This window comes from Coffea arabica, chromosome 6e (genome assembly GCF_036785885.1).
Source record: "Coffea arabica cultivar ET-39 chromosome 6e, Coffea Arabica ET-39 HiFi, whole genome shotgun sequence".
Classification (NCBI taxonomy): Eukaryota; Viridiplantae; Streptophyta; class Magnoliopsida; order Gentianales; family Rubiaceae; genus Coffea; species Coffea arabica.
This window is the reverse complement of record NC_092321.1, coordinates 17,641,890-17,661,383: the sequence shown is the minus strand read 5'-3', so window position 1 is coordinate 17,661,383 and position 19,494 is coordinate 17,641,890. Positions and strand designations below refer to the sequence as shown.

General features: G+C 37.9%; 3 protein-coding genes, 1 long non-coding RNA gene and 1 pseudogene across 5 annotated transcripts; 3 read left to right on the top strand and 2 right to left on the bottom strand.

Moving 5' to 3' along the window:
* Positions 1 to 382: 382 nt before the first annotated feature.
* Positions 383 to 910, top strand: LOC140009757 (uncharacterized). The gene has a single exon (XM_072056058.1). The coding sequence runs from the start codon at positions 383 to 385 to the stop codon at positions 908 to 910; it is 528 nt and encodes a 175-aa protein (XP_071912159.1).
* A 1,307-nt stretch (positions 911 to 2,217) lies between these two features.
* Positions 2,218 to 5,177, bottom strand: LOC140009563 (uncharacterized). 2 transcript variants are annotated; one of them, XR_011817030.1, is made up of 5 exons: positions 4,909 to 5,177; positions 3,779 to 3,951; positions 3,233 to 3,399; positions 2,598 to 2,655; positions 2,218 to 2,506 (listed from the first exon to the last, which is right to left on the bottom strand). It is a non-coding gene; the product is annotated as an uncharacterized lncRNA (long non-coding RNA). The 2 variants fall into 2 exon arrangements; XR_011817031.1 differs by lacking the exon at positions 4,909 to 5,177 and adding an exon at positions 4,531 to 4,845.
* A 1,459-nt stretch (positions 5,178 to 6,636) lies between these two features.
* On the top strand, positions 6,637 to 7,119 carry LOC140009756 (GDSL esterase/lipase At1g06990-like). Its single transcript, XM_072056057.1, has one exon. It carries the CDS (start codon positions 6,637 to 6,639, stop codon positions 7,117 to 7,119), a length of 483 nt encoding a protein of 160 aa, XP_071912158.1.
* Positions 7,120 to 9,499: 2,380 nt separating this feature from the next.
* LOC140009755 (uncharacterized) lies at positions 9,500 to 12,933 on the bottom strand (annotated as a pseudogene).
* Positions 12,934 to 18,895: 5,962 nt separating this feature from the next.
* Positions 18,896 to 19,423, top strand: LOC140009754 (uncharacterized). Its single transcript, XM_072056056.1, has one exon. The coding sequence runs from the start codon at positions 18,896 to 18,898 to the stop codon at positions 19,421 to 19,423; it is 528 nt and encodes a 175-aa protein (XP_071912157.1).
* Positions 19,424 to 19,494: the final 71 nt, after the last annotated feature.

Sequence of the window (19,494 nt, the reverse complement as noted above, 5' to 3'; positions counted from 1 at the left end):
TCAAGCCTTCCTGGACAACATATACAAAATGCATGGACTGCCAGAGTCCATAATTACTGACAGAGATAAAATATTTACTAGTGGATTCTGGAGGGAGCTGCTCAAGGTGATTGGGACAGAATTACATTACTCATCTTCTTACCACCCTCAATCTGATGGATAAAGTGAACGACTCAACTAGTGTGTGGAGAACTATCTCAGATGCATGACTGGGGAAATGCCTTCTCAGTGGAGCAAATGGATGGCACTGGCAGAGTGGTGGTAGAACTCTACCTATCACTCCAGCATTAGTATGACTCCTTTTGAGGCATTGTTTGGATAAAAATCAGTACCCTTACCTCTAGGGCCTTATCTAGACTCAGTAGTTCCTGCAACGTCTAACATGATCCAAGAAAGGAACAAGATTTCCAATTGCTTTAGGGATAACTTAGTCAAGGCTCAGCACAGGATGAAGTATTTTGCTGATCAGCATAGGACTGAGAGGAAATTTGCTGTGGGGGATTGGGTGTTTCTGAAGCTGCAGCCATACAGACAACATACGGTGGCAGTTAGGAAGTGCCTTAAGCTATCAACCAAGTATTTTGGTCCATTCCAATTGGAAAAGAAGATTGGTTCAGTAGCCTACAAGTTGAAGTTACCAGCAGGCACCAAATCACACCATGTGTTCCATGTGTCATTGCTTAAGAAGAAGTTGGGACCTATGCAAGGTAGTTCAACCAAGCTGCCAAAGTTAGACACTCAAGATCAATGTCGTTTGCAACCAGAAATCATCTTGAGAAGAAGGGTCATTATGCGAGAAGGTCAACCTATTGTGCAATATTTGATCAAATGGAACCAACTGGACTATGAAGAAGCATCATGGGAGGATAAATCTTTCATTGAGAATCAGTTTCCTACGTTCCAGACTTGAGGACAATTCTGATTTTAATAGAAAGGAATTGTTAGGACAAGAATTAGTTGTAATAAATGCCCTAATTGGGATTAATCCAGTAGAGGCCTAAACGATGTGGTTTTGGGTTATTGAATTAATAGTTAGTTAAGTCGGTTAAATAGCAATTGCTGATTGTGTGGATTGGTTATAAAAGTGGGTCCCACCCATGTGTAAAAACAGAATTCTGGTAATAACATTTCAACTTCATTTCCCCTCCCTCAATTCCCTCTCTACTCTCTCTTCTTTGACTCCTCAATTCTTCTCTCTCATCCTATCAATTCCCAATTTTCCCTCATTCATCAATTTGAGTTTAGCAATTGAATCTGAGTTCCTGACAGACAGGTGTCACCAATATCTAACATGTGTTAACCAATGGTGACATGTGTCACACAACAAGACACATGTCATGTTCTCCCCATGACAAGTGTCGCAGCATTACCTTTCCTAATACCAACTCATCCCTCTTCCTTGATAGATGTTATCGCCACATCAATTCAAGTGTTGATTAATTTTCTCCAAGGAAACCTATAAATAGCCCTCCATCTCGTTGTATGTTAATATTTTGGGAACACTCACATATACTCGTAGGAGAGGGCAAAGAGAGCGACTTAGAAAGGAAAAAAATTAAGGCAATGGATGTTCTACAAGACAAGAAAAGAAAGGCATAGCCTTGAGATACTGTAGGAAAAAAGATCAAAGCCAAGCTAAAGTCTAGAATATCCAATTGAGTGCCTTTTTGCATTCATGTAGTTATAATATTGTATTCATATAGACGTTATAATGCTCAATTTTTTGTCATCCTATGAACGTATAGTTTTAGTTCTACACACTACAACAAAAATGACCTTTAACGGCATTTAAAGGTGTCAGTATAGATAATCTAACCTGACACTTTACCTTTCCTCACACCTCGGACGAGTGTCGTCCCTTCCAATGTAGGGATAGGTATGTAGTATTCAAATGTGTCAGAAAAACTATGCTGTTATAACATCTCATCTGCCAACGAAAATTCCTTTTCTTGATAATCGAAAGTGTCAGGATAGCGATAGTTAGTAATAAGTAGGAGTTTTTTTAACGGAGCTATGCTGACACTTTTAACTGCCAGGAGTTTTTTTTTTTTTTTTTTATATAGAAGCAACCTGCGGGTAGTGCTCCCTGCTATACATTCCGTCAATCAAAAAACCCAAAGGACTTGTAAAATTATCCCAAAGAACAGAATGCATATAGTAATCTAAAAGCAAAAGTCAATGCTCAAATATAATTTGTTGAACTAAAAGTCAATAACAAGTACAAACTTGAAAGATTCCCTAACAAGTATAATTTGTTGAACTAAAAGTCAGGTAACGTAATTGTACAACATTAGCAACGATTCGCGAGAGGTATAGTAAATATATATAGTACATTGTTTGGGCGCCTATAAAGCAGGATATTAAAACCGAGCAACCCATACCGTCAGCGAACTAATCAAAGTGAAGTCAGCTCCATGAATTTATGTCTAATGTGATAATTGTCTGCACCAGTAAAGTACTTTACGGGCATTTTCTTTGAACATTAGAAGCTCCATGTTCCTCAAACCTGTTAATCGAGAGATAAAACAGACTGAAAATAGGGAGAAAAAAAGGAGAAAAGTTGAATATTGAAAGGTAGAGTAGATGTAAAAGCTTACTCAGATTTTGAAAACCACATTTGCTGAAAGGAACCAAGTGACGCCAATATACTCCCACCTATCCAAACAGTGAATGCAACAAGTTAGTCGACGCGCAGCATACTGAGATGCATCTAAAGCAATGTAGCTTCTAAATGGAAAGAAATGTCCACTTCAATCATAAAGCAGAAGCAAATTGGTCTAAATATGCAACTTTGGAGGAAGCACCGAGGCACATCTAGACTATATCGTAAGTAAACATATCAAATACTGTAAATTTTTGTATTTGGAGAAATCCAGCAATTTGCTAACTATAACAAAGTTAATTCTCCTAAAACATCATTTAAATATTACATGCAAAATTATTGCATAAATTTGCCCTGTAAATTGTATTCTTCCCCATTCAAATTCTCTTACCTTTCATTTTTAAACATCCCCAAATAAAAATTCAGAAAAAATCAAAGCATATAGTTTTGAGAGGGCTTTCGACTTTCTGAGAAACTGATGGACCATTTCTCAAGTTGGAGAAGAAAAGCTCATGAAGAATATATATGCAATTAGCACAAAGAAATTAGTCCGAAATGAAGATCATAACAAGGTGAATGTAAAGAGATGTAGAGTGACAACTAGATACCATTTTCAAATAGAAACTCAACTTTTTCAGGAGAACCACGTAATCTCCTTGCAGTAATTTGCAAAAGAGCACCATCTATAAGCATGTGTTGTACCACTCTTGCAATATTTTTGGTATCATCAATTCCAAGATGGTGACTTCCTAGCAGCGGAATTTGGAGTTCCCTCATCATTGAACCATTCCTGGAGCCTGACAATCAAAAAGTTTATCACTACAATCTGAGAAGTTTAACACAACTTGGTCTAATCGACAGCAGCTGCAAACGAGCATTGGGCTAAGATGAAACACTCTATAAAATGCATAAACTCACAGACCAATCTCACACTAATGCAACGTACTCTGAAAGTAGATTGTACAGTAACATGGTGGTCACACAACTAAATCATGCCAACCTATGGTTCACAAAGTGTAATCAACTCAGCTGAATCCAAAGGGAATCATTTCGGAATCAGAAATGTGTAAGTACAGCAAACTCACCCTTCACTTGCCAAAGAGAGATCAAATTAAAGAAAAAGGCTAACATTCAATAGTCAGTCATTAAATACATATTGTATAAACAATATCTCACCCTTAGTTCCACATGGGAAAGATAAGGCCTCCTCTCTGTGTCATGAGAAAATCGAACTTTTCCCTTTTTCTCTCCTGACTTCATCCATTCCTTATTAACATTGGGATGAATCCACATATCTTCCATGTCTTCTTTCGAAGTTCTGGAGTCCCAAGTTGTATTCAATGGACCTGCTGCCTCATGTATAAACACACAAAATTTATCTTTCAGCACAAAGTATTATCATAGTTACAGAAAATGTACACCAATTAAGTGACAATGAAGTTTTTACATTTCAATACGGTTTCTTAAGCAATGTACTGAGTAACATAATTACTTGGGTATATGATGACAAGCAAACAGAGCATACTGCCCCCACGTAGATGTTATTTTTTTCTACTGCAAGATTTAGAGGAAATAAAGTCTGCTATTAAACTGAAAGACTACTTGGTTGTGTTTGGATAATAATATTTCGTAGTTAAGTTAGATAGGAGCTTACAACATCACAATAATAATTTCTTTAGCACGAGTAATGAGTTGCTTGCTTAGTAAAAGGGAAAAATACAAGTGATAAATTTCTCAATAGAAAAAATCTGAACAAAAAAAAATAATTCCCTCGAAAAAGTTGAAGGTAGCATGGCAATATCAAATTGTCATCCATGATCCATCCACTATAATAAGGAATAAGGGTATTTGGAGGCATATGAAAGTGATGGGCTCATTGCTTCTGAACCTTTACAATTGGGTACTATTTACGTATAATTGCTGCATACCTTTCCCTCACAATTGGGCATTGGTTCCAGGGAATTTGATTCGTGTCCCTGTTTTCTTCAAGAAGAATTACGCTCTTTCCTTGTCTTTACTTTCTCATCCCTTTATTCGCTTCCTTGCAAATTTTCTTCTTTCTTCATTCGAACCTTCCGACAAATAGGTAGTGAGCATGAAAAGTTTTGAAATTTCTTTTTCATCAATTCCTTATACGGCCTGAGCTTGATTTTAAATCTAAAGCTCTACTCAAACCTATGATCAATTCCAGCCACTTAAAATCGATTAACAAGATGAAAGTAAAGCATAACCGACATGATTGCAGACAAAGAAGAAAACAATACAATTAAGGGGGAAAATAGGTACAAGAGTGTGGGAAACTTTACAGTGATGATTTCCGCTGTAGTGGCTGGACTGCAGTGAGATGATAGCGGCAACCTTCGCCTACTCTACTCCTCGGCACGCTCAACCTGAATATCTAGTCAGTAAGGAGAAGCATGGGGATGGGTTTCAGAGGAAAGAAGAAAAAGGAAAGAGCACGAGTATCTATTTTCTTATTCTTTTTGTCCTAGCAAAGAGAGCGAAGGCTTATTGGTGCAGGTGTCGTGGTTGACCGAACAGGGTAGAGAAGCGGCCGAGTTAGCAACTGAAAATAGGGGGTAGGGTGGCGGCGAAGGCGGAAGACGGAAGAACCAAAATGGGGGAGTTTTGAGAGAGAGTTTGCCGAGAGAGAGAGTTTGTGAGAGAGATGAGAAGAACCAAAATTTCGCTGGCTTGCAAAATAAAATTTTTGAAATTTCACCAAGTGTTTTGGCGAAGGAATCTTCCGCCAAAATCAAACAACATCATTTTATGTTTTAATTTTTTTGGTGTATCTCACATTTTTTTCAAGTGTCATGATAGGGAATCTAAAGACACATTATTATTTTTATATCAGATAAAATAAAACAAAATTAAAGTATATATTATTGAATTAATAATAAGTGTCATGATAGAAGTGCTATAATGACAAAAACCAGCAAGTGTCCTTTTAGGCGTGTCAGGAAAAGCCATTTTTGTTGTAGTGACATTCCATGTAGCTGTTATGCTGGATCTGGACTAGGTGAAAATAAGAATTGATATTCTTGTGTTTTTTAAATCTACTATAATACAAACTCTTATTTTGTTTAAGAGATAAATGATCATTTATGATGAATATTCTATTGTTATATTGTAAATATGATCATTTTACTTGATTAGTCGCTATTGTGTCTTGAACCGTTGAGCAACGAGGGCTATGTTGAATGTCATTGCACACACTAATTTGCAACCCACTATTTAGACGAGATTGTCCACGTATTGAGTTGGAAGTGAAAGACACTTCTTAGACTGACCTATTGATTGAGAATAGAAGGATGAACTCATGATGGTGGTATAAGGTAGAACATGATCTTCATCGGCAATTAGTGCTATATACTTATTAAGTTGTGATTTATCCGTTTTCTTACTTGTTAAATATTGTTTATGCTAGAAGTGGTGGTCTATTTCTTGGCACCATTACCTTGTGTTACCTTACCCCAAATATTAACAAAGTTTTGCAAATACTGCCTTAAAACTTGAGATGTCATATGAGTGATCTAGCAATTGTCAGAGTGGAATTTTGATGGAGCTTACATGTATTTTTTAGGAATGGAGAGATTTTTGTATGTTCTGCTGTGTATTGCACTCTTTTAAATCCATCATAAAATTGAACAAAAAGAGTTGTGTTTCAATAAATAAACTCTTGTAGCATTTGAATGAATCCTGGCTAAAGCTGGACAGTTTACTATCAATGAATCCTTACCACGGATGGAGCTGCGGTGTGACAACTGACAGGAGGAGGGCATAGAAAGGAGTACAACTAGAAGATTGCTGGAACCAAAAATATGATATGAAGGTGAAATAGCAATATAATAAAAGGTGGGATAGAGAATGGTACAGAAAGTAAGACAGAAAATCCATTGCGAAATATTGGGTATCCGGAAAAATAGTGAAAAAACATGCAATACACTGGATTTTCAAGCGATGTGGTTGGCTGGATAGTTTAGTTAAATATCCATCCATTGTTCATCTTTCAGAATTGATCATTGTCAAGCATGGCACTTAAGTTCCGCCTTTCGTGGCTTATTCTTCTGCAGTTTTTCAGCAGATTAACTCACGAGTGCAGTGGCCTAAAACTGTCAAAGAGTACAGCCCTTTTGGTTTTTGGTAATTCAGCTGTTGATACAGGCAGCACCAACTATATACCTACTATACCCAGAAGCAACTATGCTCCTTATGGCATTAATTTCACACGTCACATTCCTACCGGAAGGTATTCAGACGAAAAACTCCTTCCTGACATTTCTTGCCCACACAAGGCCTCAAAGATGTTATTCCTCCTTCTCTGCGGAGAAACTTATCCGATGATGAACTGCTTTCGGGTGTCATCGGCTGCAGCAGGATTTGATGATCAAACTAAGAGTGTTACCAATGCAATTCCAACGTCGAAGCAACCCCAATTTTTAAGGGATTACTTACCTAAGCTCGAGAGGATTGTAGGCAAAAAAGTGCTCAAAGAATTGTTCGGGAAGCTGTAGTGATCATCCATGGTGGAACTGTTGATTTCCTTTTCAACTTCTACCTTGGCCATGCTAACAGACAACTTGAGTTCACCTTAAGTGAGTACCAAAACTTTTTGTTAACCAGTCAGCAACAATTTCTTCAGGTTAGTCATGCTTCCAATCTTTTCTACGATTTGTGCACGCCCAAAAGAAATGGTTAAATTACACCAGTATTCACCAAACTATTTAAAGCCATGAAACACTTTTTTTTTTTGTGGAAATCACCCATTGAACTCTTAGATGATGCACTGGTTAATCATTTTACTAATTTTTTCTCCATTGTCTCAGACCGACATACACTATGCTGTTCTTTGTCTACCTCAGTTCTTTCTTGTAAAGGAGGCAAAATAATGGATTGACCAAAATCAAACACTTTCAGAAGTTTAATGGTTGAATTGATACACATGATACTTCCATGAATATGTGTGTCTATATATATACTTGAATCATTTGATGACTTTTGGTGCACTTTCCTTAAAGGAAATACATTTTGCGTCTGAAAAATATTTGGTGATGCAAACTACTTTTATCAGTATCAAACAGTCTACCATCTGTAGAATGTTTGCTCCATATCCTTTGTCTTATACTTTTGGTATATAAATTTATTCCACACAAGCATAAATATATTGTAAAATTTGATGATACTGATCATTTTGTCCATCAGTAAATATTCCACTATAGTTTAACCTCTGTGGTGATACAGGATTTATACGACCTCGGATGCGAAAAAATGGTGGTAGCTGGTTCAATTGGCTGTTTGCCATTAACAATGACTGTTCGTTTTTTTTAGAGGACATGTATAGAACATGTCAACTCAGATGCTTCACTTTACAATGAGGAACTGGTAAAGTTGCTGCAACAAGCACAAGCAAAACTTCAACAGAGCGAAATTCTCTACTTAGATACCTACAATCAATTGATGGACATGATTTTAAAAAATACCTGAAAGATATGGCAATGGCATGAACTTAAACTTGCTTATGTATGTGTCATCAATAACGGGTAACGGATGCCAAAATCACATGATTTAATGCACGATAGGATTCTCTGAAACTAATAGGTTCAATTCGTGAAGTCACTCAGTTGTGTAATCCCATCACCCCAGTATGTAGGACCCAATCCCAGTACTTATTCAGGGATAGCATGCATCCAACTGATGCAGCTTACTGATACGTAATTGATGATCCACTGAAGAAACTGGCCCCGATGAATTGATTTCCACTGGAAAGTTCATCTCCAGCATGGAAAAGAAGAATCTGTACATTCCAAAATAAGAATCTACTGAAGAGTGAAGAGAAAAGTTTTTATCAGTGCACGTCATTTGAATTTAGCTTGTCTTTGGGGTTGACAATTTATTGTATAGCCTGTATAATGCTACCTTATTTTACAGCTCATAAGGTGCTTTGTTACCTTTAATCCCTCATTAGGAGCCTAAAAGTTTGTTACTATTCATTACGTTCATTTGGAACGATTATGCAAGTGGCAGGGTTTGTATACAAACTTATTGTTAGACCTATGCAAATGCAAACGTGTTGCATGCATTGTCCTATAGATCATTGGCAACCATGGTTCAAAGTCACGGTCGCGGTCGCGGTCGCGGTCGTGGCCCGGAACGTTCGACATTGGTTTCGGCATATCAGTCGCGGTCTCGGTGAGACACAAATTTTAAAGTATTTAATATTCTAAAAATTGTTAATAATATAAAAAAGTATGCTAAATAAAAATAATTAAAAAATAGCAAAAGAAACGGCCAAGTCAATCCGTCGCGGTGTGACTCAGCTGATTTCTCGTCTTGACTCGTGATAACTCGGTGTGACTCGGCCGAATCAATCCGTCATGGTGACGACTCGGCCGATTTCTCGGCGAGTCAAGTATTTCGGTATCGTTTTGTCACGGTATCGTATCGGTAGGGGCCGAGACGGTGACGACTCGGCCGAGACTTCGAACCATTTGGCAACAATAAGATATTACTGTTCTTTTCTTAATCTGATAAGGTACTCATGATAAATCTTGTAGAACACTCATGAAGAATCTTACTCCGTAGTCTGTACTAAGCATTAAACAAACACGTCAGCATCAAGTTATGGAAAAAATGCAGGTATCAGTAAACGAAGAAAAGTGAAACAACAGAACCTGCAATGATCTTCAGAAGGTGACTTTTCATTGTCAACAGAAATGATATTGCAATTCAACAAGATTTGATTTATTTAACCCCCATTCACATGGCGAAGGTCTATGGTGAGAACAATCAATTGCAACCTCTCATGTTTGATGGTTATGGTGCCGGGTAACAGGGAGTAGCAACGCAGTGTAGACTGGAGAGTCCACCATATATACTTCTGATTGAGCTTAATAGTCATCTCCCCACTTTACCAATCCTAAGATGAATAGGGAACTTAGTAACCTTCTGATTGTTTCCCATCTTCAAAGCCAAGCAGACGTAAATTCCTTAATCACATTCTCGTTGAGGAGATCTGTACCTTTCTCCAATTCCGTTTGATAAATATGCTGAACCCGATTTTGCATAAGCAAGAAAATCATCCAAACTCATCAATTTGTCAGTCATGAATCGAAATGGCCCTGTGTGCTTAGCTCCATCAACTGGGAAAAATGGAAATTCAATGCTCTCATACATGTCTTCATAGACTATGTTTCTGCTAGGGTGCCAGTAAGGCCAAGAATCAACAAAGTAAAACTTATTGAAAACTGCATCAACTCTAGCATTCACCTGTAGGGTAGTGTAGCACCATGCTGCTATAACTCCCCGTGGCTTTCAGATCCGATTGCACTTGCTGGTAAAAGTTGGGCCGATCAGACCAATGGATGGCTTGGCCAATAGTCACAAGGTCGACGGTGGCTCGTTTGGGGATATCCTTTTCCAGCTTTTCAGCAGACGTTGTTGGAGATGTACACTTGTATTGCACATTTGGGAGCCTAGGAACAAATTCAAGCTGCTTTTGGCTGGTATCAGTGACGATCACATTCTTGTATATCTTTGCTAACTGAAACTCATCAAATTATGTTATAATCTACTGATTAACCAGGCTTTCTACTTTCTTGAAGGAAAGCAAAAGCCATTGGTGTGAAATAACAATTAATTATGGAAGAAAAGGCTACTCACAAATGATGCGGCCTGTCCATTACCAATGCCGGCGTGTCTTGGATGCAATAAAGTTTTTAATGGGGACTTTCAAAATCGATTCACGCATGCACGGATGAGATTGATTTGGACTGGTTTAATTCGAGTATATTCTGTACATATATCAGCTGGAAGTTGCAATTAAATGCTTAATTTCTGTACATTTTAGAAAACACCATGTACATATGTTTTACTAATAAGAGGGACGCAGCATCAAAATATTAACAGCATGATGATTATAATCGAGTGTTGACTTGATGGGGGTATTATGTGAATGAGTAAAGATTTAAGTACTCTTCTAGAACTTAAACTGTGAATCATGAATGTGATAGGTATAAACCCTTTATTTTGATACTTGGAGAAAATTAGATATGTGTGTTGGGTAGGAATCTCAAATGTGGTGATTTACTCTTGGAACCGGCCGGCTCGAATTATGAATTATCTTATTTCGGATTCTTGTATCCGAGTACTTAAGAGTTAAGGGCAATGCTAAGAACTTGAGATCTCCATTTGTGGGAAATAAGAACAAATCGATATTTCACGTGAATAGTTACAGAAAACCAATAATCGTTTGGTTAGGATGACACAATAATTAAGAGAGAGAGAGGTGGAGAAGATTGTGGCCCAGAGAATCCTAATGTGGGAATGAAGTTGACTATGTTAGGGAACGGGAATCATCTAGTTCTAATTAATCTAGTGAAGCACTATTTTTTTGATCTTTTATAATTGAACGATGGGAATAGCACTTAAGAGCTTGCGTCTTGGAGATGCATGTACTTTTGTTAGTTGCCTGTTTACTTTTGTTTACTGACCTTGACTTGATATATACTTTACTTGACTGTAACTTGTGTTATGATTTGATGAACTCTAGTTTGTGTTTGACTTGTACGGTGATAATATTATTTGTGCAAGTGATTTCATTTTCTTTAGAATTGTTACCGGTATGTGTGTGCAGTCTAGTTATGGTTTAGTGTGAGATTTATGTATGTGCATCTAGATTAGCTGTGAACATGGAAACTAGAGGACAGCGACAGGGACGTCAACTCAGACAATCCCGAAATCAAAGAGTAGATAATGATTTTGCTATTGATCAAACATCGAGCCAAGGGTTGGGGGAGGAGATAACTAAATGGGATTGGTTTTAACTCGCGTGACAGATGTACTAGAGCTCTTAGTAGCTCAACAGGGCCAAGAGGTTGGACAAGGAAACCAACGTGAAAACCATGAGATAGGGGAGGATCGAGTTTTGGAGCTGTTTCAGAAATTCTTCCCACCTAAATTTTCTGGAGGATCTAGCCCAGACGTGGCTGAAAATTGGTTAGAAAATATAAATAATATATTCAATGCCTTGAACTACACAGAAAAAAGATAAGTCACTTTGCTGTATTTCAACTTGAAGGAGCAGCACGACCCTAGTGGAATGTTATAAGAAACAAGTGGGAAAAAGATCAAACTCCAAGAATTTGGATAAACTTTGTACGAGAATTTAATAAGAAGTTTCTTCCTCCACTAGTCCAAGAAAAAAGAGAAGACGATTTTATAAAGTTTCGTCAAGGAACTTTGAGTGTGACTAAGTATGAAACACAATTCACGAAATTATCTAAATATGCTCCAGAATTGGTGGTTATGGAACGAAAGAGAATAAGACGGTTTATCCAAAAATTAAATTTAAAAATCCAAGTTGCCCTTGCCGCAGCACAGATTGAAACATTTAGTGATGCTCTTGAGAAAGTACAAAGGGTGGAGAGCATAAAATCCCAACTAAGAATCTTTCAAGCAAGGAAAAAAGATGTATCCGATAGTAGTCACTACTTTGAGGTGCCAAGAGAAAGTGGACCGCTACCTAAAGTTAGAAAATGAATGGATGGAGTAAGACTACCACGTCCTTCACCACCCATGATAAAGAAATCAGAAGAAACTAGGTCACGAGGACCTCCAGTAGGACAGATACAATTAAGGGAAACTTCGCAGACAAATCAAGTCACAACTCGTCGTCTGACCTGTGGATATTGTGGAAGGACGAATCATACCGAAGAAAACTGCTGGGTGAAGGGGCAAAAGTATATGGGATATGGGAGTACCAACCGTAAAGTTCACGACTGCCCAAAGAGATATCAACGAGAAACTACTATTCAACAAGGAAGACAAGCCCATGGAGGAGGAAACCGACCAATGGCACTGCAAGAACACCTGCAATGATCACATAACAAGGTTCAGGGTTATCTGAAATTGTGGAAGGTATGAATTTCGAGTACGAAATTCTTTTAGGGGGGAGAGGTTGTGAGGACTTATGTTTTCATTCTTAAAATAGTCAATTTTATAATTATTTGCCCTAATTATATTTAATTACCCTAGTAGTGCATGAATTTTTCTTAAATTTCGATTTTTGGCGCGCGCGTCGTAAGTCCTGTATTTCGCGTCGGAACGAATAAGTGAAAATTTAAGAAATTTATATTAGACTAGTAAGAGTGAATAATTACCATATTAAAGGAAGTATCTTGGAGAATTAGTGCATGAGTATATCAAAATCGAGAGAAAGTGGTAATACAAAACCCCATTTGGGCACTATTAAGAGTTGACTTTTTGCCCAACACTTAAGGCTTCTATTTCATTCTTTCTCTCCAAGTTTCATCACACAAACAAACCCTCATCTCTCTCTCCTCACTCCCTCATTTTCGGCCAGACCAAGGAGAAAGAAAAGGAACAAGAGAAAACTTCAACTTTTGCTCTTCGATCTTGCTTGAAATTCATCATCCAACCATCAAACTCCTTGGGTTCTTGCTCTAGCTTGAAAGGAAGAGAGGGGTGGCTGGTTGGGGGCTGTTTTAAGGAGTTTCTTACACCAAAAATATAGGGTTTCTTCTTGAGTTTTGAAGGTATAAATATCTCCCACTAAAACTCTTGATTTCTTGTTTTGTTTCTTTGTTTTGAAGCTTGTAGCTTCCTTGTTGTTGTTGTTGCTTGGATTTCGTTGGTTGAAGTAGGCTCTATGAACTTCCACCTTGGTTATATAAGGGCTGTCATGATGTTTATATGTGTGTTAGTGTGTTTGTGATGAGTTTTACTAGAAGAAACTAGAAGAGGAAAAAGAAAGAGAGAAAATCGTGAGAGGAAGTAAGCTGGCCGAATTTGTCCTGTTGTAATCTTGATTGTATTTCAAAATTTTGTTGGTTGTTTGAATGTGAAACTGATGTAAATATGTGGTATATTGTATGTGCAAAATGCCTTCCGAAAATCATGTCATTTGGTTGATCAAAACTAGAATTTTAGAAACAGCAAGAAATCTAGAAATGGTCATTCGAAGGCCTGAACAGTGTATCTTTGATTGAACATAACTCTTTGTACAAAATTCAAAATTGAATGTCGTTTGTGGCATTTGAAACTAGACATTCTTAGCTTTAAAACGGTATAAAAATCATAGTCTAGTTCGTTTTGTGTGAACTGTAGTGATTGATAAAGTCGGCTGCTCTGTTCAGCCTGTTCATTCGAATGGAAATGAGAAGCTGTAAATTGTGCTTGAATTTGAATTACTTGTGAACTGATTTTGAAAATGATTTCTTCTGAAGAAATGTAGCTTTCGGAACCTAGTTTCCAACGCCTCCAACCATTCTTTATTTCAGTTTGTGTAGAGTGAGATATGGCCTGATTTTAAATTGTAGCAAAACTGAAAACTGGAAAGTTTCTTCCCTCTTGCTGGCCGAATGGTCAAACTTGTTTTCGAATGTTTTGTTTCAAAAACTTTGATGTCAATTACCTCTAAATTGCTCATTGGATGTTTATGGAACCTTAGATTCAAAATTTGAGCTAATTGAGGTTGATCGTGTGGGACAAAACTTTTGAAAAGGAAGAGAACCACGGACTGCAGATTTGCTTTGAAATTTTCCCAAACTTTGATGATTTCGTTAACTGTCTTTCCACGTGAGTTTTTGCATGAAATTTGGTAGAGATATATTTCACATATGGAAGATTTAGTGTACCAAATTTGGTATATTTTCAATGTCATTTCGATGGCTAAATGATACTTCAAAAATAGCTTTTCAATCTGGAAAATGACTGAACAGTTTGCAAAAAGCGACCAACTTTGAACTGATGTATCTCAATACTCAAAATTCCGAATTTAGTTCAGTTTATTGTGTTTGAAACTTTGTTTAGAAATCTTGTTGTACTATAAATTTCAAAGGCTTATTCACTTTCTGTGAATTATGCCGAATTTCCAATGTTTGCTGAAAAACCAAGACTGGTTCAAACCTGTTTTCTTGGAACTGAAACTTTGAGCTGAATTATGAATACATTCTAATTGGAATCATGGAAAAGTGTCTTCTGAGAACTTTTAGTACACTAAATTAATTTCCAAAGGTATAAATTTTCCATTTTTGGACTTACGAAACTCAAGATACGATTTTTCAAAATAATGTCACTTTAAACTGAAAAATTTCTGTTTCAACCAAATTACTCATTTAAGAACTTTCTACCTTCCTTCGTGATTGTTGGACTGTTTTAAGTTTGATTTCATGATTTAATACAAGGCATCTTTGGAATTTTGAACTTTCATTTCAAATCTTAGTCTCCGAGGGTTAAATCTCTCTTGATGCAATTACTTGGTCATATAACTCTCTTGATTAATGGTACTTCTCTTCGTACTTAAATTAGGAACTTCAACCCCTATTCTTATGGCCTTGATAATTGTACTAGAGTTCACAATTATACAAGTATTTTAAAAGAATGATTTGAAAGGTTTCTTGTGAACTTAATTAGTAATGCCCGGAATGCTTTGGCCAAGCTTCCAAGTAAATATATCCATCTTTCTCGATTTTTGTATCAAAACTTAGAGATCTGTTTAATTTTCAACTTGGAGAATCCTGGACATGACTTATCTTGGATTAATGTATTCTTGGTTATTTTCAAATGCTACCCTCATGGATTAAGTTATTAAGTGATATTTGCATTCGATTTGAACGCGTTATCTATTAAGTGAGAGTAGTGGGAATACTACAAGACCTTGGTTGAATACCTAGGTGAATTGTAATTGTACATGTTTCAGGTGATCAAGAGGATCCCGAGGAACTCGTTTGATCTTGCCTCGCTCTTGTTTTACACTCTTGATTTCGGTAAGTGTTTCTTATGCGTTTAAGTGTTAACTGCTACCTATAATTGTTACTATGAAATTGTCCATCGTTTTAAAACGAGTGTGTACTTTATCTCACTCGACCTATTAAAATGATAAATTTTTACCGTTTAACCGTAAAATTTTACCGTTAACCGTGAACTACTACCGTTTACCGATTTACTTGATTACTTGCGCATGTAGTAAGCTCTAAGATGAACTGGATCCTGCCCTTGGTTACTAATTTGTTCGAGCCAGGATTGGGCTCGGTTAGGTAGGTTGGAATCTTGGGCCACCGTTTCGGTATACTCGAGTATTACCACTGGAGGGATAAGGTGATGGCCAGACAACCGGGGAAATTATTGGGGTTATAAGGTGCAGCTGACCGAACAATTCCACTTGAACACCGTATCCTTTTATTGTGTTTATTTCTGTAAAATGATAGATGTCTCATTTTAATGTGCCAATGTGAAATCTTGAACCGTACAAATGTTATACTCGATTTACTTGATTTATTAGAACTGTTTAGATTTTGGAATCTCACTGGGTTGTTTAGCTCATTCCACGTTTTTGTTTTCCTTAACAGGGTTCAAGACCGAGAGTACTCGCGAATAGTACTAAATTGTTTTCTTTTGGAGACTTTAAGTTGTATCATAGCAGACGACTATAGTACATATTCTTTTGAGTTGTATTAAACTTGAAGGTTAACTAATTGTGTTTTGGAGTTCTTTCAATGTATATTGAAAATATTTGAAATATTTCTAGTTTTGAATTACGGATTGTAGTGAGCCCCGGCGAGAGTTGGGCAGGCGTTCCGCGGATACCCTTAGGTTTGCCCTTGGGAGAAGTGGGGGCGTCACAGGATCAACCATTTTCTGTCATCATGGGAAATGGAACCTATGTCACCAATAATGCTATATGCAATGGTGTGCACTGGAGGATTAACCAACACAACTTCCAGTATAACCTCAAAGTAATGGAAATTGGAGGGTGGGACATAATCTTGGGAGTGGATTAGATGACACATTTCAGTCCCATTGCATTCGATTTTCAACAACTCAGGATATCACTGCACCATGAGGGAGATGAAATTCACCTGCACGGCCAAGCAGACAACTGTGATATGGACTTAATCAGAGGCAAAGACTTAAGGACATTTATTGAATACAAGAGACAGATGTGCATGGCTATGAATTCTCCACAGGATAAAGAAGAGGAGTTAGATCCTACACCACAGGAAATTGAAGAACTGCTACAAGAATATAAGAATGTATTCCAGACTCCAAAATCATTACCTCCAAGTAGAAGTATAGACCATGAGATACCTCTAAAACCAAAGGCTCAACCATTAAAACTGAAACCTTATAGGTACCCTCACTGCCATAAGAATGAAATAGAGAGACAGGTAGCTGAAATGCTGCAGAAGGGCATTGTTAAGCACAGTAACAGCCCATTTGCTTCTCCTGTGTTGCTGATCAAGAAGAAGGAAGGCACCTGGAGGTTTTGTGTGGACTGCAGAAAGCTGAATGAGATCACTGTCAAGGACAGGTTTCCAATACCTAATGTAGATGAGCTGCTAGATGAATTATCAGGATCTGTGTTTAAAACCAAGCTAGATTTGACTGCAGGATACCATCAAATCAGAGTAAAGCCACAGGACACCTTTAAAACAGTCTTCTATACTCATTGTGGCCATCACAAATGCCCCTACAACTTTTCAATCCCTGATGAACCAAGTATTCCAGCCTTACCTGAGGAAGTTTGTCCTAATTTTCTTTGATGACATACTGGTGTATAGTCCTACACTGGAAGATCATGCTCAACACCTAAGAACTGTACTGGGAATTCTGAGGGATCATCAACTATATGTGAAGAGGTTTAAATGTGCATTTGCTCAGAAGCAAATAGATTACCTGGGACACACCATTACTGACAAGGGGGTCAGCATGGATGGCTCTAAGGTTAGTAGTATCTTACAATGGCCCGTACCACAATCTGTTAAGGAGTTTAGAGGGTTTTTGGGACTTACTGACTACTATAAGAGGTTCATAAACTAGTATGGACTTGTATGTAAGCCACTTACTGAGTTACTTAGAAAGGATAATTTCAAGTGGAACACACAGGCTCAATCTGCATTTGATCTTCTAAAACAGCTCATGTGCTCAGCTCCTGTTCTTAAGCTGCCAGATTTCAAGAAAGCCTTTGTGGTGGAAACAGATGCAAGTGGAGGAGGCATTGAGGCAGTTTTAATGCAGGAAGGACACCTTATAGCCTTTCTGAGCAAGGCACTGTCAACAAGGAATCTAGGCTTATCAGTATATGAAAAAGAACTGCTTGCTCTGGTCATGGCAGTCACAAAATGGAGACATTATTTGGTTGGCAATCACTTTATCATCAGAACTGATCACCAAGCATTGAAGTATTTGCTAGACCAAAAATTGAACACTGCTCTTCAGCATAAGTGGATAACCAAGCTGATGGGGTTGGACTATGAGATACAGTACAAGAAGGGAACTGAGAATCAAGTGGCAGATGCATTGTCAAGAAGGCATGAGAATGCCTCCAACCTTTCCTTTACTTCTTGTCTAGCCATTACTGCTGTTAGACCTGGATGGCTTGAAGAATTGCAGAAAAGCTATGAGACTGATGCACAGTGCCAAGAGATCATAGCTCAGTTAGCACTGGATCCTAGTTCCCATTCTGACTATACTTGGATAGATGGAGTACTCAGACACCAAGGGAAGATTTACATTGGAAATGCTAATAACATTAGAAATTAGATCATCCAAGTTCTCCATGCTTCAGCACTAGGAGGACATTCTGGACAAAGAAACTGTTGGCAGAAAGTTAAGAGTTTGTTTTACCGGCCAAGAATGAAGCAAGAGGTGGTGTCATTCATCCAGAACTGTGACACATGCCAGAGGAATAAATCTGAGCATGTCCTTTACCCTGGGTTGCTGCAACCAATCACCATTCCTAAACAAGCTTGGTCCCATATATCTATGGACTTCATTGAGAGACTACCCAAATCACAGGGTTATGATACTATATTGGTAGTCATTGACAGGTTCACTAAGTTTGGCCACTTTACCATGCCCACTCATCCTTTCACAGCTAGGACAGTAGCTCAAGCCTTCCTGGACAACATATACAAAATGCATGGACTGCCAGAGTCCATAATTACTGACAGAGATAAAATATTTACTAGTGGATTCTGGAGGGAGCTGCTCAAGGTGATTGGGACAGAATTACATTACTCATCTTCTTACCACCCTCAATCTGATGGATAAAGTGAACGACTCAACTAGTGTGTGGAGAACTATCTCAGATGCATGACTGGGGAAATGCCTTCTCAGTGGAGCAAATGGATGGCACTGGCAGAGTGGTGGTAGAACTCTACCTATCACTCCAGCATTAGTATGACTCCTTTTGAGGCATTGTTTGGATAAAAATCAGTACCCTTACCTCTAGGGCCTTATCTAGACTCAGTAGTTCCTGCAACGTCTAACATGATCCAAGAAAGGAACAAGATTTCCAATTGCTTTAGGGATAACTTAGTCAAGGCTCAGCACAGGATGAAGTATTTTGCTGATCAGCATAGGACTGAGAGGAAATTTGCTGTGGGGGATTGGGTGTTTCTGAAGCTGCAGCCATACAGACAACATACGGTGGCAGTTAGGAAGTGCCTTAAGCTATCAACCAAGTATTTTGGTCCATTCCAATTGGAAAAGAAGATTGGTTCAGTAGCCTACAAGTTGAAGTTACCAGCAGGCACCAAATCACACCATGTGTTCCATGTGTCATTGCTTAAGAAGAAGTTGGGACCTATGCAAGGTAGTTCAACCAAGCTGCCAAAGTTAGACACTCAAGATCAATGTCGTTTGCAACCAGAAATCATCTTGAGAAGAAGGGTCATTATGCGAGAAGGTCAACCTATTGTGCAATATTTGATCAAATGGAACCAACTGGACTATGAAGAAGCATCATGGGAGGATAAATCTTTCATTGAGAATCAGTTTCCTACGTTCCAGACTTGAGGACAATTCTGATTTTAATAGAAAGGAATTGTTAGGACAAGAATTAGTTGTAATAAATGCCCTAATTGGGA

What these genes read in the sequence shown, in the direction of transcription:
- LOC140009756 (XM_072056057.1), top strand. Translation starts at nt 6,637, where the DNA reads ATGGCACTTAAGTTCCGCCTTTCGTGGCTTATTCTTCTGCAGTTTTTC.
- LOC140009757 (XM_072056058.1), top strand. Translation starts at nt 383, where the DNA reads ATGATCCAAGAAAGGAACAAGATTTCCAATTGCTTTAGGGATAACTTA.
- LOC140009754 (XM_072056056.1), top strand. Translation starts at nt 18,896, where the DNA reads ATGATCCAAGAAAGGAACAAGATTTCCAATTGCTTTAGGGATAACTTA.